This window comes from Loxodonta africana, chromosome 2 (assembly GCF_030014295.1).
Source record: "Loxodonta africana isolate mLoxAfr1 chromosome 2, mLoxAfr1.hap2, whole genome shotgun sequence".
NCBI lineage: Eukaryota > Metazoa > Chordata > Mammalia > Proboscidea > Elephantidae > Loxodonta > Loxodonta africana.
In genome coordinates, this window is record NC_087343.1 from 70195260 (window position 1) to 70223235 (window position 27976).

General features: G+C 36.2%; 1 protein-coding gene across 8 annotated transcripts in view; it reads left to right on the forward strand.

The window, feature by feature from the left end:
• Positions 1-27976, forward strand: part of TRAPPC13 (trafficking protein particle complex subunit 13) — a 46074-nt gene that overhangs the window by 2694 nt on the left and 15404 nt on the right. For 4 of the 8 annotated variants that reach the window (XM_064272523.1, XM_064272533.1, XM_064272539.1 and 1 more), the window contains exons 2-7: positions 413-592; positions 1317-1761; positions 15179-15247; positions 16070-16169; positions 17392-17476; positions 23493-23620. In XM_064272523.1, coding sequence (XP_064128593.1) covers positions 1434-1761; positions 15179-15247; positions 16070-16169; positions 17392-17476; positions 23493-23620 — 710 coding nt within the window. In that variant the 5' untranslated portion in view covers positions 413-592; positions 1317-1433. The remainder of the gene's footprint in view (positions 1-412; positions 593-1316; positions 1762-15178; positions 15248-16069; positions 16170-17391; positions 17477-23492; positions 23621-27976) is intronic. The other 4 variants (XM_010588179.3, XM_064272530.1, XM_003408066.4 and 1 more) reach the window with 4 other exon arrangements.

A 27976-nucleotide genomic window follows, 5' to 3' on the forward strand; every position in this document is an offset into this window, starting at 1 on the left:
TTTGTCCTTCCAGTACAACAGTGAATAAGTGGAGACAGTGAAGGAATCTTCAATGTCATATATTATTGTGTGAAAGTATAAAGATGGTGCAAGAAAAAAATGAAAGCGTTGTTAATTCTTAAAAGAATATACTATCCTATATTTTGATTCATATAAAAATGTGGATGTTAGGGATCACAGTCATTTATGAACTTGAGGGTTGTCAAATCTGTTAGTCAGTGGACATTATCAATAGGTGTAAAGAATCATTGTGAGATTAGTTACTTCTTCTGACTCTTCAGAATGTGACAGTAGTCAAATGAATATTGTGACATCATGACAGGATTCCCCACTTACAGACATCCCAGCTTGTTAAATAATTTTCTCATATCTTTTGGGGAGAAGGAATTCATTCTCTTATTTTTTTCTACAGTAGTTAAGATATGAAAGAACCTGCATTATGATCTTGCAGCTTTGGGTCTGGTTAGGAAGCCTAACTTGCAGACTCTGGAAGATTCCATTCTTGTGCCAGTGTGCTATATGTTGGAACCTACTATTCTTGACTTAATTCGAAGCATCTTGGGGACTTCTTGAACCAGGAGAAACAATAAAGGTCTGGACTTCTTATACAATTTCCTACTCCAAATTGGAAATCATTGAATTCATCAGGACCATGGTACTGAGGGTCTTAATACTGCTTAAGTGCCCCACTTAATCAGAGGAGACTGTCACAAAATCAGTTCCTAGCCTGGTTAAAACTGAAAGTTAAAGCATATTTATGCTTTTAGTGTTTAATGAGAAAATCTCTAAGTATTCTGTCCTTATATTTATTTGGGGCAATTCATTTAATTTTACAGTGTAAAATGTTCAATTTTATTCCAGGTAGATTTAAAATCATAGTGATTTTCATTGTCGTCAATCAAGATGTCTCAAATTTTGAAATACCTGTATTACTATATTTTTGTTAGTTATCCTCATATGGGTCCTGGATTTGGAGAATCACTGATTGACTCCTTGTCTCTGAATGTCTTTGTCTTAAGAATAGTATTACTTATTATATTAATATCAATGCTTCCAAAACCCTTTTATCTGTTGAGTTAAACATGTTGACTACTAGGATTTTTAAACTAGAAGCAATCTTACAAAGTGTCTAATTCAGATCCCTTATTTTGGTAAGAGAGATTTTTTTTGAAGTTTGTAGTAGATTACATTCTTAATTACCAATAGTCACTTAGATGAAATATCATATTGGGGCTGATTTTTGTGTTTTCTTCCCTGCCTATTTGTGTGCAGGCTATCCCTACCATATCTTATTCTTTGCAATACTTCCACTTTAGGTCCTGTTTCCCTCTGAGTTGGAAAGAGAGACAGTCTTATAATTATAATTTACATTCTAGCTCTGAGGAGCTCGGCTAAAATTTTCTCGTCATTAAGAGTAACTGGATTACTGCAGAATGACCACAGAAGTAATATTACATTATCGACCATATGAGAGTGATCCCACACAACTGCCAAAAATTGTGGAAAAAGCAATTCAAGACTTTCCTACTCGTCAGCTATCAAGATTTATTCCTTGGTTTCCACATGATGAGTCTAAATTTGTGCTTAAACCTAAGAGATCACCACCTGTGATTTCTGAAGAGGCAGCTGAAGATGTGAAACGGCACTTGACCATTTTAGAACGTGATGTTAAATCACAGAGTTATGATTGCACAGTAGATCTATTGGAGTTTCAACCTAATTTGAAAACAAAGAATCATTTAATCCGGTCACACACACTAGGTGAGCAGACTAGTTCTGGAAATCTGGGTAAACAATCAGGAACAGAAAAACAGCACTTAAAGAGGTCTTGGAGTGTTACAGTTTCCAACAGTAATTGTACTGAAAAGATTTTTCCTTTATCTAAAAAATTGCAAGGTATTTTGAAGGCATTAAATTTGCACTCATTTTATAGAGCTAGATGGACAATAGAACAGACTATTTGTGACAACCAAACTTTGGAAGACGTTTGGACAAAGCTCAATCGAATCATCAGGCACAAAGAACTTCCGTCTTGCAATGCTACAATTCAGAGACATTTAGGCCAAATATGGGTATTCTGTGATATTATGTACTGTGAATATGTGGGGAATCTTCTTAAAGTGAGATTAGCTCTTACTGGAAAAATGAATTTATTTGTGCATAAATGTGGTATTATTTTTAGTATGTAGTGAATTTTACCTATTGTCAAAAAGGATATTCTGAATGAACTGAGTAGGATTTAAATATTGAGATGAATTATTTTTTTACAAGTTTTTTAATTTTTCTTTGACTCTTTAGCCTATTCTTAACATTGTGGGGAAAAAATTTGTGTGGTAGTAAGTGAATGTATCCCAGAAACATATCGCATACATACACTCTCAGAAATGAATATCATATTTTTTCACAAATAACGCACCTGCTATACCAGAACTGTTTTACTTAATTTCATCATTTCTGAGTGGTATATATGTGGGCACCTTATATGCAAAAATACTGTATTGAGTAAATTGTGAGGCTTGTTAATTAGGTCAGGAACGTTGTGGGTTCTCCTTATTAGCAAGCTTCTTTTAAATGAATTATGATATATTATTGTTTAAACTGAACTTCAAGGTAAAATGTTTTTATTCTTTTCGTTTTGTTACTTTTCCATTGATGGAATTAGATATTCCTATGAATTATGGTGAATAGTTTGAATTTTGGCAAATCCTCAAAATCTAGTTTTACAGTATTTTTTCTTTATTCAAAGTATAATGGTTCTTTTAAAGAAAGACTAACAACAGTTATTATAATTTAAATTCCATGAGAGTGCTGTTCTAGTGACATGAGTGTATTTCAAAATACTAGACCAGCCCAAATTTTTACTGATGTTTACAAAGGTATGTAATGGATAGGAGTTCATGTGTTGTTTTGAAAAATGGTACAAATAAGTATGATTTGCTCAAGGCCATAATATATCTTTAAGGCTATAATTGGTTAAGTTTTTATTTATTCTAATGCAGGTAATTTGATCTTAATGACTGTTGATACTGATTATTACTTGGCTGGAATCATTGTGGGATTTACCCTTGTTTCCTGTAAGAAGCAAAATGTTATAATTGGCTTTATGCATCACTGTGAAAATGCCCAAAGTGATTATAGAATAAAGTAGTTGTTGAAAAAGCATGTAAGCATGTATTTATTTAACAAACTTAAATGCCTACCGTATGCTAGGTACTAAAATATAATAGGGAAGGAGACAAACGTGGACCTTGCCCTCATAATGGGCTTAACTACTATCAAGTAGTCAAACCAACTTCCTAAGAAAAACCAGTAACACTGTACTCTCTAGGAAGACATACCTGTTTGCCTTGTAGCACAGTGATTGGCTTGGTAGGAGTTCAGTGTTCTTGTTGTTGTTAGGTGCCCTTGAGTTGGTTCCGACTCATGGTGACCCTTTGTATAACAGAACGAAACACCACCCAGTCATGCACCATCCTCACAATTGTTGCTATGCTTCGGCCCATTGTTGGCTGCTGCTGTGTCAGTCCATTTCATCAAGGGTCTTCCACTTTTTTGCTGACCCTCTACTTTACCAAGCATGGATGGTGTCCATCTCCAGGGACTCATGCCCCAAGTATAAGAGATGAAGCCTTGCCATCCTTGCTTGTAAGGTGCATTCTTGCTGTTCTTCCAAGACAGATTTGTTCTGGTTGTCCATGGTATATTCAATATTCTTCACCAACACTGTAATTCAAATACATCAATTTTTCTTTACTGCTTATTCGATGTCCAACTTTCACTTGCATTTAAGCCCACTGAAAACACTGTAGCTTGGGTCAGGAGCACCTTAGCCCTCTTTAACTCTTTGAAGTCTTTTACAGCAGATTTGCCCAGTGCAGTATATCGTTTGATTTCTTGACTGTTGCTTCCATGGACATTGATTAGGGATCCCAAAAACTGAAAGTCTTGACAACTTCAGTGTTTTCTCCGTTTATCATGGTGTTGCTTATTGGTCCAGTTGGGAGGATTTTTTTTTCTTTTTTTTTATGTTAAGGTATAATCTACTGAAGGCTGTAATCTTTGATCCTCATCAATAAGTGCTCAAGTCCTCTTCACTCTGAGCAAGTTAGATTGTGTCCTCTACATATTGCAGGTTATTAACGAGTCTTTCTCCAGTCCTGATGCCACATTCTTCACATAGTCCACCTTCTCGGATTATTTGCTCATCATGCAGATTGAATAAGTATGGTGAAAAGATACAACCCTAATGCACACCTTTTCGATTTTAAACCACACAGTATCCCCTTGTTCGGTTCTAACAACTGCCTCTTGATCTATGTACGTGTTCCACATGAGCATAGTTAAGTGTCTGGAATGCCCATTCTTCACAATGTTATCCATAATTTGTTATCCACAAGCTGAATGCCTTTGCATAGTCAATAAAAAACAGGTAAACATCTCTCTGGTATCCTCTGCTTTCAGCCAGGATCCATCTGACATCAGCAATGATAGCCCTCATTTCACATCCTCTTCTGAATCCAGCTTGAATTTCTGGCAGTTCCCTGTTGATGTACTGCTGCACCCATTTTTCCATTATCTTTAGCAATAATAATGATATTTTTTGGTAATTTCCACATTCTGCCGGGTAACCTTTCTTTGGAATGGGTACAAATAGGGATCTCTTCCAGTCAGTTCGCCAGGTAGTTGTCTTCCAAATTTCTTGTCATAGACGAGTGAGCACTTCCAGCATTTCATCCATTTGTTGAAACATCTCAATTGGTATTCCGTCAGTCCCTGGATCCTTGTTTTTCACCAGTGCATTCAGTGCAGCTTGGAGCTTCTTCCTTCAGTACTATTGGCTCTTGAACATATGCTGCCTCCTGAAATGGCTGAATGTCAATCATTTTTTGCTACAGTGTCTACGTATTTCTTCCATCTTATTTTAATGCACTCTGCATCGTTCAGTATTTTCCCCATACAATCCTTCAGTACTGCAACTTGAGGCTCGAGTTTTTTCTTCAGTACTTTCAGCTTGAGAAACACTCAGCATTTTCTTCCCTTTTGGTTTTCTAACCCTAGGTCTTTGCACGTTTCATTATATACTTTAATTTGTCTTCTTGTGCTGCTCTTTGAAATCTTCTGTTCAGCTCTTTTACGTGATCTTTTCTTTCTTTTGCTTTAGCTACTCTACATTCAAGTGCAAGTCTTAGTGTCTCTTTTGACATCCATTTTGGTCTTTTGTTCTTTCCTGTCTTTTTAATGACTTTTTGCTTTCTTTGTGTATGATATCTTTGATATCATCCCACAACTCATATGGTCTTCTGTCATTAGTATTCTGTGTGTCAAATCTATTCCCGATATGGTCTCTAAATTCAGGTGGGATACACTCAAGGTCATACTTTGGCTCTCGTGAACTTGTTTTAATCGTCTTCAGCTTCAGCTTGAACTTGCATAGGAGCAGTTTATGGTCTGTTCTGCCGTAGCCCCTGGCCTTGTTCTGACTGATGATATTGAGCTTCTCTATTGTCTCTTTCCACAGATATAGTCAGTTTGATTTCTGTGTATTCCATCCAGCAAAGTCTACATGTATTTACAGTATTTACAGTGAAGAAGTTGTTAGTCTTCCAAAATTCTGTTATGCAATTTCTTGTGTCATTTCTTTCACCAAGGCCATATTTTCCAACTACTGATCCTTCTTCGTTTCCAAATTTCGCATTTCAATCAGCAGTAATTATCAATGCATCTTGATTGCATATTTGATCAATTTCAGATTGCAGACATTGGTAAAAATCTTCAGTTATTAGTTCATCTTTGGCCTTAGTGGCTGGTGTATAAATTTGAATAATAGTTGATTAACTGATCTTCCTTGTAGGCGTATGAATATTATCCTGTCACAGATAGCATTGTACTACCTCAGGATAGATCTCGAAATGTTCTTTTTGATTATGAATGTGACACCATGCCTCTTCAATTTGTCCTTCCCGGCATAGTAGACCATATGACTATCTGATTCAGAATGGCCAATACCAGTCCATTTCAGCTCACTAATGCCTAGAATATCAGTCTTTATGTGTTGCATTTCATATTTGATGACTTACAATTTTTCTAGATTCAAACTTTGTACATTGCACATTGTGATTATTAATGGATGCTTGCAGCTGTGTCTTGTCATTTTGCGTCATGCCACCTCAGCAAAGGAAGGTCCCAAAAGCTTTACTCCATCCACGTAATTGAGGTCAACTCTACTTTGAGAAGGCAGCACTTCCCCGTCGTATTCTGAGTGCCTTCCAACCTAGGAGCTCATCTTCCGGCACTATACCAGACAGGAGCTCATCTTCCGGCACTATATCAGGCAATGTTCTGCTGTTATTCAAAAAGTTTTCACCAGCCAGGTTTGTTAGAGTAGATCGCCAGGTCCTTCTTCCTAGTCTTAGTCTGGAAGCTCCACTGAAACCTATCCACCATGGGTGACCCTGCTGGTATTTGAAATACCAGTGGAATAGCTTCCAGCATCACAGCAACACACAAGCCACCACAACATGACAAATTGACAGACAAGTGGTGGAGGAGCTCAATAATACGGGGTAAATATACTCTTCGAAAGAATTCTTATAGTGTGAACTGGCTGAGGTTGCTTAAAATTCAAGGAGTCCACTCATTTGAAACTAAAGAGATATCTTCTGATGGTTTTCATTCTAGTCAAATATGGTTTTTTTCTTAATTATTTCTAGTACTTTTTTCTGTCTCAAAAGAGACTCTTGTCTAGAAAATACTAATCATGTTTATGAATGCTTCCAGTAGTCTTTGAATGAAAAAATGAAATAGGGGCAACTTTTTAGTAATTACTTCCTCTTCTAATTGAAAAATCTTATTCTTCTACTAAGTCTGCTGGAGAAACTTCAGTATTGCCAGCAGGTGTGCAAATAAGAGTCACTTGACATTGTTAGGCAGTCATAAATGGTGGGTTTGGTTTTTGTTGTTTAGGTCTTATTTACCATAAGGATGCTAATCAAGGGTTAAAAAGTAGGTGATCATAAGACAGGGTCGCTTGCATAAAATGCAGTGTTTTTTTTCTTATGATACTTTTATCATATTGGAATAATGTACATAGAGCAGAAAACTTAAGGTACCAAAAATCACACATTAAAAAGAGATTCTTTGTCTTCAGATTTAGTTTATCTTTTCTTCAGATTCTTTGCCTTGGCAGATGTAAGTTTTTCTAATTGACTATAAATTAATTGCCATCTACCTTTCTGAGAACAATGAAAAGGTAATTCAGAGCTGGGAAACGGAAGATTGAATTTTAATGTAAATAGTGCCATGATCTTAAAGATACGAGATTTCATTTTTCATCTACCTGGACAGTACTTAAGTAATTGCAGCCTAAGAAGTAATTTAATCCCATTATTACTTCTTTGAAGCCTTGGAATATTTAAAGGTTGGGACAGTGGTTAAGTGCTCAGTTGCTAATCAAAAAAAGGTTGGTGGTTCAATCCCAGTAGCCATTGCATGGGAGAAAGATGTCAGTCTGCTTCCATAAAGATTACAGCCTTGGAAACTGTATGGGGTAGCCTTGGTTACTGTGAGTCCAGATCTACTCGATAGCAATGAGTGTGAGGACTCAGCAGCATTTCTGCGTTCCAGTGTTAAGTTACAGACATGAAAATAAACTGGGAAAACACAGAAGTACACAGGAAGGTGCATCTGAAGGGCATATGGTAAAATGCCACCAGCATTTTCTCTCTAGGAAAGTGGCAGCAGTAATGTAATATTATTTCTCCCCACTACCTGTCTGTCTTCAAATAAATGTTAAATCTAATTCAAATAAAAAAGATATGATGCGGAGGGCATCCAGGTTGTAAGCTTTTTACTTTTGTCCTGATCCTAGGCAAATTTAACTTAATTTGCAACTTACTAAATAAAGACCGTTTTTTAAAAATTTCTGAGATGAGTTCCTGCATAATGATTCACTTTGACTTAATCTGCTCATAATGCCAAAATTAATCTTAAGTTTCACACACTTGAATGCGTTCAGGAGCTACACGGGTAAGAATGTAGAATGTGGTTAAGAACTTGAGACCTGAAGAAAACGCCACTTTTTATTTTTAATCTTTGACCAAACAAAATGTATACGCAAGTATAATTTGGGGCAGCTCACTAGTTGGTAACCTCTGGCCTGTCTTTTTTACTGAAGATGTATCAAAGTGCTTTATGAGATTTTATATGAAACCTGTTCATAAGTAAATAAAATATGGTGTATGTTTTATGATTTCCACTGGTGGCGTCTCTATACCATGGCGTTAACTATGCCTTGTGTATAGGAAATATTTGACTAAAGATAATCTTTGATTCTTAATTTAGGAGACAGAAATGGGTAACTTTTTTAAACCGAGAACCTACATTAACATTACAAGATTACTATTTATTATCAGTGCTTTATTGTTCTTCTGTCATTTTTTTTTAAACCTTGCTATTATAGGTGTTTGTCTTTTCCAGCTAACATTGTATTTAATTCTGATGTCTATTAATTCTTTATAACATAAGAAATACTGAGTTTCAAATCTGTATTTGAATTTGGCATAGTTTGGATTGTCTTATGAACAACTACAGTGAAACCCTAGTTAATTTAAAACTTCAAGGAATGGGATGGTTGTATATTACTCAGTTTCCTCATTTGCAGTTAAGAATCTGCAGTGTGGTGAATTGTGCTTCATGGTAATATTCTTTGAAGTCTACAAGATGATAGTATGGCCTACCAAATGTTTCCCCCTAAGTTGATTTTTATCCTCTTTTGAAAATATGCGGGAAGGAGGTTTAATATCACTTGGAGATTTTTTATTTTTAATGGAGGGTTCCTTTGCCACCCTCTCATCCTCTAGAAAACCTTAGGATTAGCAAAAATTAAGTTGTACAGGACTTCTGTATATTGGAAGTTTGAGCCTATAAGCAAATAAGTTGATGGCATGTTTGGACAACTCAGGGTCACTTTAAAAAAGTGTTTCGGTGCCTTCCACCCAGTACCTCAGGGGCAGCCATCAGCCCCCTACCTTGCTCAGCACATAACCCCTTACTGCAGCCAGGCACCTGTCCCTGCAAGAAACCATAGAGAGACAGCAAATAGAAACCCAAAAGATTAAAAATAAAACTGCAGAATTAAACAACTTAATAGAAAGTCGCAGGTGCAGAATTGAGCCAGTGGAAGTAAGAATTAGTGAGATTGAAGATAAAGCACTTGACACCAATTTATTTGAGGAAAAGTCAGATAAAAGAATTTTAAAAAATGTAGAAACCTTAAGAGTTACGTGGGACTCTATCAAGAGGAATAACGTACAAGTGATTGAAGTATCGGGGGTGGGGGGATACCAGAAAATACAGAGAGAATTATTGAGGATTTGTTGGCAGAAAATTTCCCTGATATTGTGAAAGATGAGAGGATATCTATCCAAGAAGCTCACTGAACCCCACACAGGGTAGACCCCAAAAGAAAGTCACCGAGACACATTATAATCAAACTTGACAAAACCAGAGATAAAGAGAGAATTTTAAGAGTGGCTAGGGATAAATGAAAAGTAACCTACGAAGAAGAGTTAATAAGACCAAGCTCTGACTACTCAGCAGAAACCGTGCAGGCAGGAAGGTAATAGGATGATACGTATAAAGCCTTGAATGAAAAAAATTGCCAGCCAAGAATTATGTATCCAGCAAAACTCAAATATGATGGTGAAATTAGGGCATTTCCAGATAAACAGAAGTTAAAGAAGTTAGTAAAAACCAAATCAGAATTACAAGAAATGCTAACAGGAGTCCTCCTACTAGAAAATCAATAATATCAGATAATAACCCAAGTCTAGAACACAGGACAGAACAACCGGATATCAACCCAGATAAGAAAGTCACGAAAATCGGTCAAAGCCAAAACCCTGAAAATAGGAAAACAGAGACATCAATATGTAGAAGATGACAATATTAAAACAAAAAAGAGGGACTAAATAGTGTAGTCATAGAACTTTCATATGGAGAGGAAGTTAAGGCTATATCAAGAAATAAAAGATTGGTTTAAACTTAGGAAATTAGAAGTAAATTTTAAGGTAACCATAAAAGAAACTAACAAGACTACACGTCAAAGTAAAAAAGAAGAAAAACATAAAGACTCAGCAATTACAAAATCGACAACAATGAAAAAGATGTAAATACATAAAGAAAAATGACTCAGCACAGAAAATTAAGTGGAACAAAGAAACTGTCAACAACACACACACACACAAAATGACAGTACTAAACTCATATGTATCTAATTACACTGAATGTAAATGGGCTAAATGCACCAATAAAAAGACAGAGTGGTAGAACGGATTAAAAAACACGATCCATCTATATGCTGCCCGCAGGAGACACACATTAGACTCAAAGATACAAACCAAAAGGATGGAAAAAAATATATCAAGCAAACAACAATCAAAACAGAGCAGGAGTAGCAATATTAATCTCTGACAAAATACACTTTAAAGCAAAATCCACCACAAAGGATAAAGAAGGACATTATATAATGATTAAAGGGTCAGTGCACCAGGAGGACATAACCATAATATTTGCACACCGAACAATAGGGCTCCAAAATACATAAACTCTAACAGCATTGAAAAGAGAAATAGCTCCACACCACTTTCAGTAAAGGACAGAACATCGAGAAAGAAGCTCAGTAAAGACATGGAAGATTTCAATTCCACAATCAACCAACTTGATCTCATAGACACAGAACACTCCACCCAGCAGCAGCCAAGTATACTTTCTTTTCCAACTGACATGGAACATTCTCCAGAATAGACCAGATATTAGGCCACGAAGCAAGCCTACACAGAATCCAAAACATTGAAAAATTACAAAACATCTTTCTGACCATAAATCCATAAAAGTAGAAATCAATAACAGAAAAAAGAAAGAAAAATATCAAATACACGGAAACTGAACAAACCTTGCTCAAAAACTACTGGGTTGTAGAAAAAATCAAGGACAGGATAAAGAAATTCATAGAACTAAATGAGAATGAAAACACACCCTACCAGAACCTTTGGGACACAGCAGAAGCAGTGCGCAGAGGTCAATTTATAGCAATAAATACCCAAAAAGAAGAAAGGGCCAAAATCAAAACATTAACTTACAACTCAAATAGTAAGAAAACAGCAAAAGAAACCCTCAGGCATCAGAAGAAAAGAAGTAATAAAAATTAGAGCAGAAATAAATAGAACGTAGAAAAGCAATTGAAAGAGTCAACAAGACCAAAAGGTCCTCCTTTGAAAAGATCAAGAAAATTGATAAACCAGGTAAAAGAAACACAGAAGAGGAAGGAAATAACCTGAATAAGAAATGAGACGGGCAATATCACAACAGACCCAACAAATTAAAAGAATCATAATGGAATACAATGAAAAATTGTGCTCCAACAGATTTGAAAACCTAGAGGAAATGGACAAATTTCTAGAAACACATTACCTACTTAAACTAACACAAACTGAGGTAGAGAAACTAAGCCTATAGCAGGAGATTGAAGAGGTAATTTAAAAACTCCCAACAACAACAACAAAAAAAACCTGGCTCTGATGGCTTCACTGGAGAATTCTACCAAACTTGCAGAGAAGAATTAACACCACTATTACTAAAGGTATTTCAGAGCATGGAAAAGGATGGAATACTCCCAATGTCATCCTATAAAGCCAGCATAACCTTGATATCAAAACCAAGTAAAGACACCACAAGAAAAGAAAATTACAGACCAATGTCCCTCATGAACATAGACACAAAAATCCTCAACAAAATTCTAGCCAATAAAATTCAACAACATAAAAAAAAAAATTTATCATGACCAAATGGGATTCACACCAGGCATGCAGGGATGGTTCAGCATTACAAAAACAATGTAATCCATCACATAAATAAAAGATAAAACCACATGATCTTATCAATTGATGCAGAAAAGGCATTTGACAAAGTCCAATACCCATTCATGATAAAAATCCTCAGCAAAATAGGAATAGAAGGGAATTCCTCGACATAATAAAGGGCATTTATACAAAGCCAACAGCCAACATCATCCTAAATGTAGAGAGTCTGAAAGCATTCCTCTTGAGAAAGGGCCACCAGGCGTGGATATTCCTTATCACCACTCTTATTCAACATTGTGCTGGAGGTCCTAGCCAGAGAAATAAGGCAAGAAAAAGAAATAAAAGACATCCAAATTGTTAAGAAGTAGAAGTATCCCTTTTTGCAGATGATATGACCTTATACACAGAAAACCCCAAATAATCCATAAGAAAACTACTGGAACTAATAGAAGATTTCAGCAAAGGGTCAGGATACAAGATAAACATAGAAAAATCAGTTGGATTCCTCTATACCAACAAAGAGAACTTAAGAGAGGAAATCACCAAATCAATACCATTTATGATAGCCCCCAAGAAGATAAAATACTTAATAAATCTAACCAGAGATAAAAGACCTATACAAGGAAAACTACAAGACACTACTGCAAGAAACCAAAAGAGATCTGCGTAAGCAGAAAAACATACCTTGCTCATGGATAGGAAGACTCAACATTGTGAAAATGTCAGTTCTATGCAAAGCTTCTGGAGATGCAATGCAACCCTGATCCAGATTCCAATGACTTTTTTAACAAGATGGAGAAACAAATCAACTTAATAGGGGAAGGGAAGAGGCCCCAGATAAGTAAAGCCTTATGAAAGAAGAACTAAATGGGAGGCCTCACACTAGCTGATTTTAGAACCTATTATACCTCCACAAAAGTTAAAAAAAAAAAAAGTTTCGGGATTCCCTTGAGAATGTGTTTCCTCTTGGTTTATTAAGACTTGGTTTCTTCTGTAATGAGAAAAAAAATCGATGGGGAAGTAATCAAGAATAATTTGTCTTAAAAATGAACTTAGAACCTTAGATATTTAGATTGTGGCAGAAACTGCCTTCAGTATTTCACTTTCAGGGCATCTATAGGGTTGCTGTGAGTTTGAATCAACTCGATGACATACAACAACATGAGAGATTGGATGACTAGTTATTCCTTTTGTGAAAAAGGTGACATTTAAGCTGAGACCAAAGTGAGAAAAGCGCTAAATTTGACATGAATACTATACCTAATTAGTGGTGGTGGTTAGGTGTCCTCAAGTCGATTCCAGCTCATAGTGACCCAATGTGACAGAGTGGAATTTTCCCATGGGTTTCCTAGGCTTTTATCTTTACAGAAGTGAGTCGCCAGATCTTTTCTCCTATGGAGCGGCTGGGTGGGTTCGAATCTCCAACCTTTCAGTTAGCAGCTGGAAGAAAAAAAAAAAACCGCTGCTGTCGAGTCAGTTTTGACATATAGCAACCCCACAGGGTTTCCAAGGCTGTATGTAACTCTCTATGGAATTAGACTGCCACATCTTTCTCACGTGGAGTCACTGGTGGTTTCCAACCACCAACATTTTGGTTAGCAGTGAATCACTTTAACCACAGTGCCAGCAGGGCTCTCAACAGGGCTCCTCAATTAGTGGGTAGGTGGTACATTTTTACATCTGCCAGCAAACCCCACTTATATTGTGAATTAACCATTTAAGTCTGTTGGTCATAAAGGTGTTTGTTTTTTACTTCAACGAGCACTTAAATAGATTATAAAGCAATAGCCTTCTGTGGTTCATTTCTGAAAAATTATGCAAGTATGCATGATTTTTAATCTTGTATCTGTTTTTCCTTTGATGTGGTCGAGTGTCTTTAGAAGTAATTGAAAAAAAGATTTTTTTTTAAAGAATATCCTCCCCAGACTAGAAGTTTAATAAATAACTTTCACTTTTTCTAGTTTTCTGCTGCTTAATTTGTTTCCTGTTTAACTCTTTGATATATGTGAAATTTATTTGATGTTTTAAATGAATTTGTAAATTAAATTTTACTCTTCCCAGATAGCTAATTAGTTGTCCTTGTCGCTGTGTGCCATTGAGTTGATTGTGATTCATAGCAACCCTATAGGACAGAGTAGAACTGCCCCATAGAGTTTCCTAGGCTGTAATCTTTACGAGAGGAGATCGCCTGGTCTTTACTCCCAAGTTGTGGCTGGTGGGTTCGAATTGCCATTCTGGGTTTATGTAATTCTAATCAAAACAAAGATTTGTTTTTGGACCCTGAAAGAATCAAATAAATGAGAATGAGCTAAGGAAATTAATGGGAAAAAATGAGGAAAAACTGCACTGACCTTATATTAACCCCTGACAAAAAAAAACCCTGTGCCATAGAGTCGATGCCGACTGATATCGACCATACTTAATTCTATAATTAACCAATTGGCTAATTAATACAAAACTACAGAGTAAGAAAACAAAACCCCCAGACTATTAGAATGCAGCAAATAATAAAATTAACAAAAAGGCAAAGGAGTATTCATTATAAGGTACTGGGACAACTGGAAGTAGCCCTGGTGGCACAGTGGTTAAGCACTCAGCCGCTAACTCCACCAGCTGCTCCTTGGAAACCCTCTGGGGCAGTTCTGCTCTGTCCTATAGGATCACTATGAGTCGGAATAGACTGGACAGCAATAGGTTTGGTTTTAGGGTTTTTTTAAATACATTAACTGATATTTTCATAATTTCTACACAGAATTCCCTGATATTACTTAAAAGGAAATCTTACTGAACTCCCAGTGCCCAGTGATTATAACTGAGTGATTAAAAATCACAAAGACCCTTATGACATAAAATTATTATTTCCTATTCAAAATGGTGCTTCTAAATTTGTTTTCCTTCCAGGCTAATATTTGTTCATTTTTTAAATATTATTTACAGTAAAGTCACTTGACATTTTTTAAAGCCTTATGATCTTAATATACCAAAGCTTTAAAACTCCTTTTATTTTATAGTTTTTCTGTAATAAGAATGTATTACATTTGCACTAATTTTTGTAATTAGGTACGCTGTAAATGAAAGCAAGATTTTTCCCTTATTTTTCCTATATAAAGCAAATGTTTTTGTTACATATAAGAGTTTTTAGTAAAGCATTGATTTGTAATAGTGTTAGAGACTATTTAGTATTTAGCTCAGGAAATATTAAGGTTATATTTTATATTAGTATAAGATTGATGAATATTGTACATACAGCTTGGGAATATTAACCAAAATCAATATTAACGTTGGCTTTTTATTTGTTTTTTTACTTTCTTAATTCACAGTGATGCGGTTGACCAAGCCTACTTTATTCACCAATATTCCAGTAACGTGTGAGGAGAAAGACTTGCCTGGTATGGCACATGCTTTACCCTATTGCACCTAGGGAAAAACTGAAACCTCGGTTGTCTACTTTACCTGGGAATAGGCCTAGCCTTGCTAACCTTATGATGGTTTATATGTTACCTATTTTAGTACCATGTCAATAGTGGTCATATGATAACAGTCCTCACTTATAATCTGTAAGTCAAGATACTGTTGATATCTCTTGACAACAAGAGACTTTTAGTTTAAGTAATGGTATATTCATATTCATAATACTATTAAAATTGCATTTATCCTCAAATATTCTATGTATCAGCATTCCTTTTATTTAGAATTACTGAGATTTTCTGTGTTATATTTTTGTGTCTCGTTACCATTTTCCTTTGGTGCTGAAGTATTGATTCTCTGTAGAGGGTTTCCAGGAAGCAGCTGGTGGATTCCAACTGCCTGCCTTTAGTTTAGCAGCCGAGCGCTTAACTGCTGTGTGACCATGGCTACTTCCAGTTGTCCCAGTAACTTATAATGACTACTCCTTTGCCTTTTTGTTGATTTTGTTATTTGCTGCATTCTAATAGTCTGGGGTTTTTGTTTTCTTACTTTCTGTAGTTTTGTATTAATTAGCCAATTGGTTAATTATAGAATTAAATATGCTTAATATAAGATCAGTGCAGTTCTTCCTCATTTTTTCTCATTATTTTTTGGCATAAGTTTTATTAGAAATTAGATTTTTTTAAATACAATTTTTGTCAAGAGATTAGTTTTTTAAAATATCTCTCCTAGCTATTTCTATATATAAATAGAATTTATTTGCAAGGTAGATGTTAGAATTTTATGTTTTTCTATTGCTACAGGAGATCTGTTTAACCAACTCATGAGAGATGATCCTTCAACTGTAAATGGTGCAGAAATTTTAATGTTGGGAGAAATGTTGACTTTACCACAGAATTTTGGGTAAGAATGATATAGCCACAAAAAAATGCAACAGTACCTTGAAATCATTACAAATCATGTTTCAAAAAACTATGGGGTGGGAAATGCTCATGGTACATTTAAGTGGTAAAAAAAAGTTTTACAAAAATTATTCTGCGTGATTTTGGTTTTCTTTAAAATATACGTGTATACCACAACGTTAACGGAAACGCTGGTGGCATAGTGGTTAAGTGCTACGGCTGCTAACCAAAGGGTCAGCAGTTCGAATCCGCCAGGTGCTCCTTGAACGCTCTGTGGGGCAGTTCGACTCTGTCCTGTAGAGTCGCTATGAGTCGGAATCAACTCGACGGCAACGTGTTTGGTTTGGTTTGGTTTAAAATGTTAACAGTGGTTTCCAAAGCAATAGAATTTTAACATTCTTCATTTAATCTTTTTACATTTTTAGTCATCTTATGTATTTTACAGACTTGTATTCCTTTTATTTTAACTGATTTAATCTAAATGTGTTTTTCAGAAGTTGTTATTCAACTTCACATTCCTCTCCGAACAAAAGTTATCATATTTGTTAGCTAATTAGGAGCTCTTACTCTGAGCTGTCCTCTTATTCTAGATTGTTGATGAGGTAGAAGTACCTGGTTTCACTCTGTTTACCATTCAGAGAATTCGAGATAAAAGGAAACCTTCAGGATTTTTTTTAGCCTTAGAGAATGTGGTCATTGATAAGTGTGTTGAATACTTGGAAATCTATTCATGTAAAAAATATAAAAGTATATAAAGTAAAGCCACTGGTCATTATTTTTATCAAGATATCGTAGAAAAATAAATTGATAAAAATATCCCTGTTACTCTAAAGATCAGTTACTTGGGTCTCTTCTAGGTTCAAAAAAAATAAGTTATTTCAAAAATGAAAAATTGCTTTCTCCTGGCTTCTTCAGATACAAATCTTAAGACTCTAAACATGAATCCAATTTCAGTGATTATTGTATTTAGGGAAACTGACAGTTTTTGCACCAGCTGAGAGCCAGGATATTTCATGTTTTACAGATTAAGTCAGTATTTTCAGTTGCACTAGATAACAAATGAATGGCCTAATGTGAACAAAGGAATGTTGAAGCAGTATTTTACCTGCTGTCTATCCTTTAAGAAATTTTTCTCCATGTTACGTTCTCATTGTTCCTCTCCGATAGTATATTTGTGGTAAGAGTTGAATGGATTTCTACCTAAAAATTTATTTTATTTACAGGAATATATTTTTGGGTGAGACCTTTTCCAGTTATATCAGCGTTCATAATGATAGCAGTCAAGTTGTAAAAGATATATTGGTGAAAGTAAGTGACATTTTTGTTTGGGATGTATTTTTTAAAAATAAAGCAGTACATACTCAAATGTGTTTGAAAATTTATTAAAATGCATGTTTGATACTGGAATTCTTAATTGTCATTAACAAGTGTTAACTGAACACCTAAAGGCATGAGACATTTTACTAGATACATAAACATTTCCTTGTGTTCAAAGCTTGTCATAGTTTGAGGGAAAAAATTTACCAGTCAAGGTAAGTAGCAATTTAAGTTTTTGCTAATATATGTGTTTAACATAAGAAAATTTGAAAGAGAAGGAAAGATCACTGGGGGTTGTAGCAATCAGGAAGCCTTATTGGAGGAGAGGAAACACCAAAGGATCTTCAAAGAAAGGTAAGTTTTAGAGAAAAGGGCAGGAGGGATATGGTGACCCAAGGCAGAGACATAAGGATACGTAACATGTTCTGTTAGTAGTGAACAGAATTTATGTGATAATGGAAGGTCAGGTTGTAGAGATGTGTAATAGCCAAACTGCGGAGTATCTTGAATGCCAGGCTAAGGTTTCAGCATTTTGGGGGGAAAAAAAAGCAGCGGACAATCATTGGAGGCTTTTGAACAGAGGTATTCACATGTCGTGTTAAAAAGACTGATATAAGAACATTATATAGGACGGTTTATAAGAAAGAAGGACCAATTAGAAGACTCTTGCAGCAGTTTAAAAATCAAAAGATAAAATATGCTAACTCAATTAAGCAACCAGAAATATATTCACAAAAAGAATGGGCATTAAGAAAAAAAAATTGGCTATATTTAGAGGAGAAGTTGTCAGAGCTGTCTTTGAGTGATGAGTTTAGGTCATTGGAATTTTAACAGAAAAGCTAGTCCAATTAGAATGAGTTTGAAGATGATCACAGAGTTTTAAAATTGAAAAGGACCTTAAACCAAAAAACCAAACACACTGCAGTCGTTTCCAACTCAGCGGCCCTATTGGACAGAATAGAATTACCCCAGAGGGGTTTCAAGGCTATAATCTGTCTTTACAGAAGCAAACTGCCACATCTTTCTCCTGTGGAACAGCTGATGGGTTTGAACTGCCAGCCTTTTGGTTAGCAGCTGAGCACTTTAAACACTATGCCACCAGAGCTCCTCAAAAAGAACCTTAAAGAGCAAATATTCCAAATTTCATATATGGTCCAACTTCTAGAAACTAGATGCAAATTTTTATATTTGTATACCTATGTTTGTTGTACTACAGATGTTTTATTTTTATTAGATCCCAAAGAACAAAACATCCCCAAGACTGTGGCACCTGGACAGTCTGCTAACTCAGTACTGAAACCACTCCCAAAACCCACTTCTCAGACAGACAGGCCTGTAAGACAAACAATAACACAGCTGAGGAGCATGCTTCTTAGTTCAGGCAAATATACAAGACCAAATGGGCAACTCCTGCCCAAATGCAGGATGAGAAGGCAGGAAGGGACAAGAAAACCTGACAAACGCACCCTGGGAACCTGGGATAGAAAGGGGGAAGAGTGCTGTCACATTGTGGGGATTGCAACCAATGTCACAAAACAGTATGTGTATAAATTTTTGAATGAGAAACTAACTTGAGCTGTAAACTTTCACCTAAATCACAATTGGAAAAAAAAAAACAGCTGCTGTCAACTCAGTTCCAACTCATGGCAACCTCATGTGTGTCAGAGCAGAACTATGCTCCATAGGGTTCTTAATGGCTGATTTTTCAGAAGTAGATCACCAGGCACCTCTGGTGAACTCTAACCTCCAGCCATTCAGTTAGCACCTGAGCATGTTAACCATTTGCACCACCCAGAGACTCCTTTCCTTTGAATTACACCGTCCTAAATTTGCCCCCCTCGCTTCTTTTCCCCTTCACTGCAGTTCCAAGGCGTACCTCTCCTTTTTGGTTCCCTTTTCTTATCCTGAAAGGCTGTCTTTCCAAGATTGCCACCTCATTCCTTACACAGTATTCCCCGCAGTCTGTGCTCTCATCTTCCAGTAATACACTCTCAGTGTTTTAACACTTAATGTAAACTTTATCTTTCTGGCACTGGTGTAGTTCATTCTTGGGCCTCTCACTACTCTCCTTTTCTCCTTCGTTTTTTTCCTGAACTGCTCTTATTCTTTGCAAAAGCTTATGGCAAGAGCATGAAAATAGCTTGCAGGAGTTGGTATTTGTTTACTTACAGGTATTTTAAAGTTTGGACATTCACTGCCTTCCAGTTACGCTAAATATGAAGTTTTGTATAGTTTCATTTGTTCTTGTTTCGTTTTGGAAGATGTCTTGGGACATTCACAATTACACTGCTGCCGTTACTTCGGCTACCCAGAATTCTGCCCTCAAAATTTTAGTTTTTTTAACCCTTTGAATTTTGGAATCACGGAGAAGAGATTGTGCATCGATACATTTTTTTTTGTTCTTTTACTGTCATCTTAGTGGTGTTTAGAATGCTAACGCTCATGTTTAATCTGCAGTGTTTAACTGAAAACCACTAGTGTTTTGTTGTTGTTGTTTTAATTTTTTCAAAATCTCAGCCTTAAGTCTGAAAACTTTAGTGTACTACAAAAAAGATAAACTCTTCTATTTTAAAAAAGAACAAACTATAATAGAAACCCTGGTGGCGTAGTAGTTAAGTGCTACGGCTGCTAACCAAAAGGTCGGCAGTTCGAATCCACCAGGCACTCCTTGGAAACTCTATGGGGCAGTTCTACTCTGTCCTATAGGGTCGCTATGAGTCAGAATCGACTTGATGGCAGCGGGTTCTTGGTTCTCTCTGTAGCCCAGAGAAAACCCGGCGTCTTGAAGCCTCAGGCATTTTAGCAGCTCCTTTCCAAAGGCCTTTATCTGAGATGGTTTTTTTAACGGCTCAGGTGGGGTTGATCAGATCTGCTGCTTATAAGGAGGCCAGCCTGATCTTTACACCTGTGAAATTCCAGAAACAGTTCAATAGTCCTCATCTAATTCTGGAAACCCTGGTGGCGTAGCGGTTAAGTGCTATGGCTCCTAACCAAAATGTCAGCAGTTCGAATCCACCAGGCACTCCTTGGAAACTCTATGGGGCAGTTCTACTCTGTCCTGTAGGGTTGCAATGAGTCAGAATTGACTCGATGGCACTGGGTTTGGGTTTTTTTTTTTTTTTTTTCCATAAGTAAAAAATAGTAACTAATAGGGTCTATACCAGTGGTTCTGAAACTGTAGAAGATGTCAAAATCATCTGGAAGACTTGTTAAAATACTGATCACTGGGCCGCACCACCAGTTTTTCTGATTCATTTCATCCAAAATAACGCCAGTGAATTTGCATTTCTAACAAGCTTCCGTCTGATGATGATTCTGTTGGTCTAGGAACAATACTAGTCTTTCATTGATTAATTCAACAAATGTATATTCCAGGCATGATTGTAGATATTAGAGTTACAGCAGGAAACAAAACTTACCAACACTCTGCTTTCTTGAAGCTTGTTCTAGAGATTTTTAAAATATGTTTTTCTTTCTTCCTGAATATGAACTCCTTAGTTATACCAAACTCTTTCTTAATGACCTTATTGAAGACACCTTGAAATTTCATTCTTTTGGTGTTTGGCTAGCTGTCTTCATTTTACTGGGAATAATGTCTCCCTCCTACCTTTCCTCTCTGCCTGTTCAAATCTTGCAGCATGAAGCCCACCCTGCAATTTAAATTGCATTCTCCTACCCCAAGTCAAGGGGGCAGTGGTAGTTCAGAGGTAGAATTTTTGCAGTAAATAAATAGGGTCGCTATGAATCAGAATCGACTCAGTGGCAGTGAGTTTGGTTTTTATGAGTTTTGTTTGCTGATGTATCTCCTGCTTCTACAACAGGCCCTGACATATAGTTGGTAATTAGGAAATAAATGTTCAATGCAGCATGATTTATATAGTGAAAAAAGAAGAAAAACAAAATGTTCAGCCAAATGTATACCATAACCCAGTAAAAACCCAGTGCCATCAAGTCAATTCCGACTCATAGCGCGACCCTATAGGACAGAGTAGAACTGCCCCATAGAGTTTCCAAGGAGCACCTGGTGGATATGAACTGCCGACCCTTGGGTTAGCAGCCGTAGCACTTAACCATTACGCCACCAGGGTTTCCAAATAATAACATATACCAGAGTAATGATTAATGTTTTAAAAAATGGCACATAAGAAAGCATATTGAGAAAGAAAGCCAGTGGGTTTGAGTATTCTTTTTCTCTTCTCTGATTTCTAAAATGCTCTTTAAGGATATTTGAATCACAGCTTCATTACTCATAAGTCGTGGAACCTTGGAGAAGTTGTTGTGGGTTGTACCCTGTGCCTAGTTGTGCTTTGGTTTCCTTATCTGTAAAATTGTAGTAAAACAGGAATAATACTAATAACTACTTCAAGATTGTGGGGATTAAATGAGTAATGTGCTTAAAATATGCCTTGCACCTAGTCAAAACAAACAAACAAAAAAACCCTTTGCCATCGAATCGATTCCGACTCACAGCGACCCTGTAAGACAAAGTAGAACTGCCCCATAGGGTTTCCAAGGAGAGGCTGCTGGATTCGAACTGCTGACCTTTTTGGATAGCAGCCAAACACTTAACCACTGTGCCACCAGGGCTTCAAAAACCAAATCTGTCATCATAGAGTCAGTTCTACTCATAAAAGAGAGAAAGTGTTCTCTTTTTTTTTTTTTCTCATAGCTTGTGATAAATGTAATAAAAGAAGTAAAATTTGAATGTGATAGATAGTAACTGAAATTAAGGGAATGTGCTGTTTGAGGTAATTAGAGAAAATGATAAATTCAAAGGGAAATAAAAAGGGCATATAATAGTAACGGGGGGGTACTACTTTAAAGAAGGTAGTTCTTTCTTAGTTGGTGGCTTTAAAGCCCTTTTTCAGTTCTACAAATCAATTAGTCTCTGATACCTAACATTGTTTTGAATGGATATTTATCTTTTGGCATTGTGTACTAACATATACATGCACATATATTTGTTTCTGTAATGTCTATCTGTACCTATATTTTAAAAAAACACATGTGTTCATACTGATGCCTCCAATTCCAGTCCAACACCAAAGGCTTCATTCCAGCCTTCCCCCTTTCCTTATTTGTACCTTTTTTTCACTCAAGAAACTTATCTCTATTTATTTTGTGTTTAGTCCTAGTATACACATGTCAAAGAGAAAAATTAATAACAGACATCTGACATTGAATCTTACCTGTGAAACCAGGTATTCACTGTAAAGAAATTCCTGACCAAAATTAATTCTGCCAGTGGCTTTTCTTTCACTGAAAATTGCTATTCTTTTCTTTCTAGTTTGAAGCCAGGTTTACTAAATTCGAATTTCAAAAGATGTGGCTGCAGGTGGGTGGAGGGCTACCTTGTGACCTGATACTAGTTGATCTTAGTAAAAGGGAAAGGGCAGGATTCAATCAGTCATGTTAAGATTAGCCAGTGGTTGATCTATTCCTCCTCCTCTTTATAAGCTTCATTGTAACTAGTAAACTTCAAGCCATTTGCTTTTTCTGAAATCTAAATCATCTCCCTGTATGCAGATAGAATAAGTGCTCCGAATAAACCTTGCATTTCAATTTCTTTGGTCTTTGATTATTTTTAACACACAAAGTAATTTCAGCATTGCTAGCCCATATCCCTGTGAAAAACAAATGAGTATATTTTTTATCTTTAGCTTTATCCAGTAGTCACGACTTTGTTTTCCAAACTTACGTTAGTTCTTTTTCTGCCTTCATTCCCCACAGTGTAGTTACGTTCTTCATTTGAATACAGTTAAATTCATTTGTTACTGTTTGTATTCCATTTTGGGTTCTCCCCATTTCCTGGTTGATTTTATTTATTTTGGCAGTATGAACCATTGCCACGTTTCCAAGCGTTAGAGCTAATATTGAAGGTTTACGTAGAGAAGCTTGCTCCCTCTTCATCCCTACTTCCTCATTCCTATTCCCCTATGCTTTCTGCCCATCCACATCCTGTACATTAACTAATCGCATTTCGGTTTTTCTTATACTTTCTTTCAAGGCTGATCTTCAGACAAGTTCTCAGCGTTTAAATCTCTCAGCCTCCAGTGCTGCAGTGGCTGAACTAAAACCTGATTGCTGTATTGATGACGTCATACATCATGAAGTAAAGGAGATTGGAACACACATGTAAGAGTTAATTTTATTCTCAAAGGCTTTTACTTATATATGCTTTCATTTTAAATTTTTGTTTTCTCTCCCTTTATCATTAAGTCTAAGCACCTACTTCAAAAGGAACTTTATGGATTCATGTTTACATCCTTACCAGAACCAACTTTAAATTAAATGTTTTTGTTTTTCTGTTTTTTAGGAAAAAATTTAATTTATCCTAATTTATCTCTTGTTTCATTTTTGCATCTAAAGACAATTTTATAAAAAAATGAAAAGCCATACAAACGTTTAAAACCCAGGTGGCACTCTGTCTAAAAGATAGCATTTTGAAATGCTAACCTATGTTCATAGGGTTTATTTTTAAATCACAGTTTTTTAGTTCTGTATTTAACTTTGTGTATATACTCTGTCCTGAGAACTCAGAAATACAGCACCAAAATAATACAAGCTATGAAAAAAAAATCTTAAATTCTGTACTACTGGCCTGGTTATGTATTTGAATGTGAATACTTTTCTCTCCATTGGAGAGGCAAATGTGAAAATTTCAGCTATCAGATGTAATTTTAGACTTTCTATCCCCCTTGCCACTTCCACATCCAGTCGATTCACAAAGTCCTATTCTTAAACATTTCTCGTTTATCCCCTTCTCTCCATGTTCACTTTCATTTCCATTTTTGCTTCTCTTCTGTGAACCCATTAAAGTATATATTAAAAAAAAAAAAAAAAAACTAGTGCCATCGAATTAGCTATTATTTAATGAGTTCATTTTGGTCATAAGCTCTGTTGTGGGCACTTTTTAATATATATTCTGCAATTGATGTGAGGTTTGGAGTCAAATACTCTGGATTCCAATTTCAACTCTACCGTTTATAATTATGTGATCTTGAATTAAGTCACTTAACTATTTCATGACCTTCCATTGCCCTTGCAGAAAATTCTGACTTTATCATAGCTTTTTCAAAGCTCTCCACAACCTAATCCTTACCTACCACTCTAGTTCTCACTTTTTCTCACTCTTCCCCTCTCTCCCTACACTGCGGTCATATTGGACTTCTTTTACCTCAAAACTCCATGGCTTGAAATGCCTTCTTCCCTCACAAAGAAATGCCTTCGTCATTTTGTTTAGTTAACTTCTACTTCTCATTCATTCTTAGTCTCTTAATGCTGCTGTAACAAATACCACATAGATGGCTTTAGTGACCAGACATTTATTTTCTCACAGTTTATGAGACTGGAAGTCCAAATTCAGAGCACAGGCTTTAGAAGAAGGCTCTCTCTGTGCTCTCTGGGGGAAAATTGTTGTTTCAGCTTCTCTAGCATTCTTCTGGGCATTCCTTGGAGGTCTTCAGGTAGCATGTATCTTTCCCCCTTTCTTGCTTACTTCTCTCTGTATCTAATCTGCCCTTTTAGATCTAAAAAATGATAAGATCTGAGATACACCCTACACTAACATGGCCTAAACAACACAACAAAGCAAACGCTATTCTCAAATGGGAGTCCATCCACAGGTATGTTGTTGTTGTGAGCCTTCCAGTCCATTCCAATTCCTCTCAACCCTGTAGGACAGAGTAGAACTTCCCCATAGTATTTCCAAGGCTGTAATCTTTACAAAAGCAGATTGCCACATATTTCTCCCCTGATCAGCTGGTAGATTCAAACCCCAACCAAGCGCTTAACCACTGCACCACCAGGGTTTCTTCATCCACAGGTATAGGGTTTAGGATTCTAACACATGTTTTTGGAGGACATAATTTGTATCTCAGTTTCAACATGACTTCCTCAAGGAGGCTTTTCCTGACCATATAGGCTAGATTAAACCCCCTTTTTGTATATTCTACAGTACCCACAATTTATCATTTTTTATGTCTTTCATACTTATATATATTAAGTGCCTGCCTTCCCCATTAAATTATGAGGTCCAGCAGGTCAACTATAGCCACAGGATCTAGCAGAGAACAGTGGTCAGTATTTGTTGAAATTGAATGTATTGAAACATTAAATGCGTAAAATTCCCATTTTACAGAAAATGAGATTCTTGTAGAATTAAACAGCTAGTAAATGGTGGCATAGAACTCAGATCCAAATCTAATTTACAAACCTGTACCTTACTACACTTCTTCCTGCTGTGAACAGTTTGAGGGTAGGTGTTGTGTTTTGATCAACTCTGTATCCCTAGCATCTGGCTTAGTGCTTGGCAGATGTATAAAGGAGAAACTACATTATATAATGTCACTACCTGGTATAGCTATTATTAAAATATTGGTACATTTCTTTCCAATCTTTGCGTGTGTGTATAAAGTAGATGTTTATAAATAATAATTTATAAAATTTTCATCATATTAAAACAAAATCAAACGTGTTGCCATCAAGTTGATTCCAACTCATGGCAACGCCATATATTACAGAGTAAAAGTACTCTGTGGGGTTTTCTTGGCTGTAATCTTAATGGAAGAAGATTGTCAGGCCTTTCCTCTGTGGTACCACTGGGTGGGTTCAAAGCACCAACTTTTAGGTTAGTTGTCAAATGCAAACCATTTGTTCCAACTAGGGACCTTTGATCATATTACACATGGTTTTATCTTTTTAAATTAACTGTGAACATTTTTCCACGTCAGCCAGTATTCTCTGTAAACATGATTTTTTAAATGGCTGCATCTTATAAAGTCATTTGGATGATATATTTGAATTTAAATTCCCTAATCTTGGACACTTAGATTGTTTCTAATTTGTCACTATTATAAATAACATAGTGGTGAACACCTTTGTGTATAAATCTTCTAGTATTTTCTTATGATAGATTACTTGAAGTGGGTTTGCTATCGGAGTGTATAAGCATTTTTAAAGCTCTTTTATTGAAGGATTGTTTTCCAAACTCCTAACAACCACCAGCAGTGCAAAGAGAGTTAGTTTTTTTAAGCTTTCCCTAACCCTGATGCATCAGTAAGGTTTCTCCAGAGAAACAGAACCAATAGGATATATCTAAAGTAATTAAGGAATTGGCTCACATAATTTTGGAGGATGGCAAGTGTAGAATCGGTAGGGAAAGCTGGCAGGCTGGAAGCTCATGTAAGACTTGATGTTGCAGTCTTGAGTTTTAAATCTGGAGGGCAGATTGAAAGGCTACAAACTCAGTAGAATTTATTCTCCAGAAAACCTCAGTTTTTGCTCTGTAGGCCTTCAACTGATTGAAGGTAATCTTCTTTGTTTATCTGTTGCATCTGGGCATGCCTTTTAAAAGTGATACCACACTTTTTATCATTAACTTAGCAAAATTGCAGGGTACAGGGTCAACAAACAAAAATCATTTGGGTTTCTATATACCAGTGTCTTAGTTATTTAGAGCTGCAATAACAGAAATACCGCAAGTGGATGGCCTTAACAAACAGAAATTTATTCTCTCACAGTTTAGGAGACCAGAAGTCCAGATTCAGGATGCCAGCTCCAGGGGCTCCGGGGGAAGGTTCTTATTATCAGTCTTCCCCTGGGTTTCTCAGTACAGGGACCCCAGGTCCAAAGGACGTGCCCCACTTCTGGGTCTTCTCGCTTGGTGGTAATGAAGTCCCTCTCCTCTCTGCTCAATTCTTTTATAGCTCAGAAGAGATCGACTCAAGATACAACCTCATCCTGTAGATTTAATTGTGCCTCATTAACATCACAGAGGTTAGGACTTACAACACGTAGGATAATCACATTAGATTACAAAATGGTGGATAGCCACACAATATTGGGAATCGTGGCCTAACCAAGTTGACACACATTTTGCGGGGATACAATTCAATCCATAACAACCAGCAGTGAGAAATCTGAGAGGGAAATTAGGGAAACAATTCCATTTACAATAGTATCTAAGAGAATAAAATACTTAACAAATAAATTTAACCAGAGATGTGAAGGACTTATACAATGAAAATTGTAAAACTTTCCTGAAAGAGATTAAAGAAGACTTAAATAAATGGAAAGATAGTCCATGTTCATGGACTGTAGACCTTAATGTTGTTAAGATGTGAATAGTATCCAAAGCAATCTATAGATTGAATGCAATCCCAATCAAAATTCCAACAGACTTCTTTACAAAAATGGAAAAAGCAATCCTCAACTTTATATAGAATGGCAAGAGGCTTCGAATAGGTAAAGCAGTATTGAAAGAGAAAAACAAAGTAGGAGGACTCACACTTGCTGATTTTTAAAACATACAGCTATAGTAATCAAAACAGCATGGTGCTAGTATAACAATAGACACATAGACTAAATAAATAAAATTGAGAGTCCAGGAATAAACCCAGACATCTGTGGGCAACTGATTTTTGAGAAGCATGCTGAGTGTATTCAATGGATTAAGAAGAATCTCTTCAACAAGTGGTATTGGGAAAACTG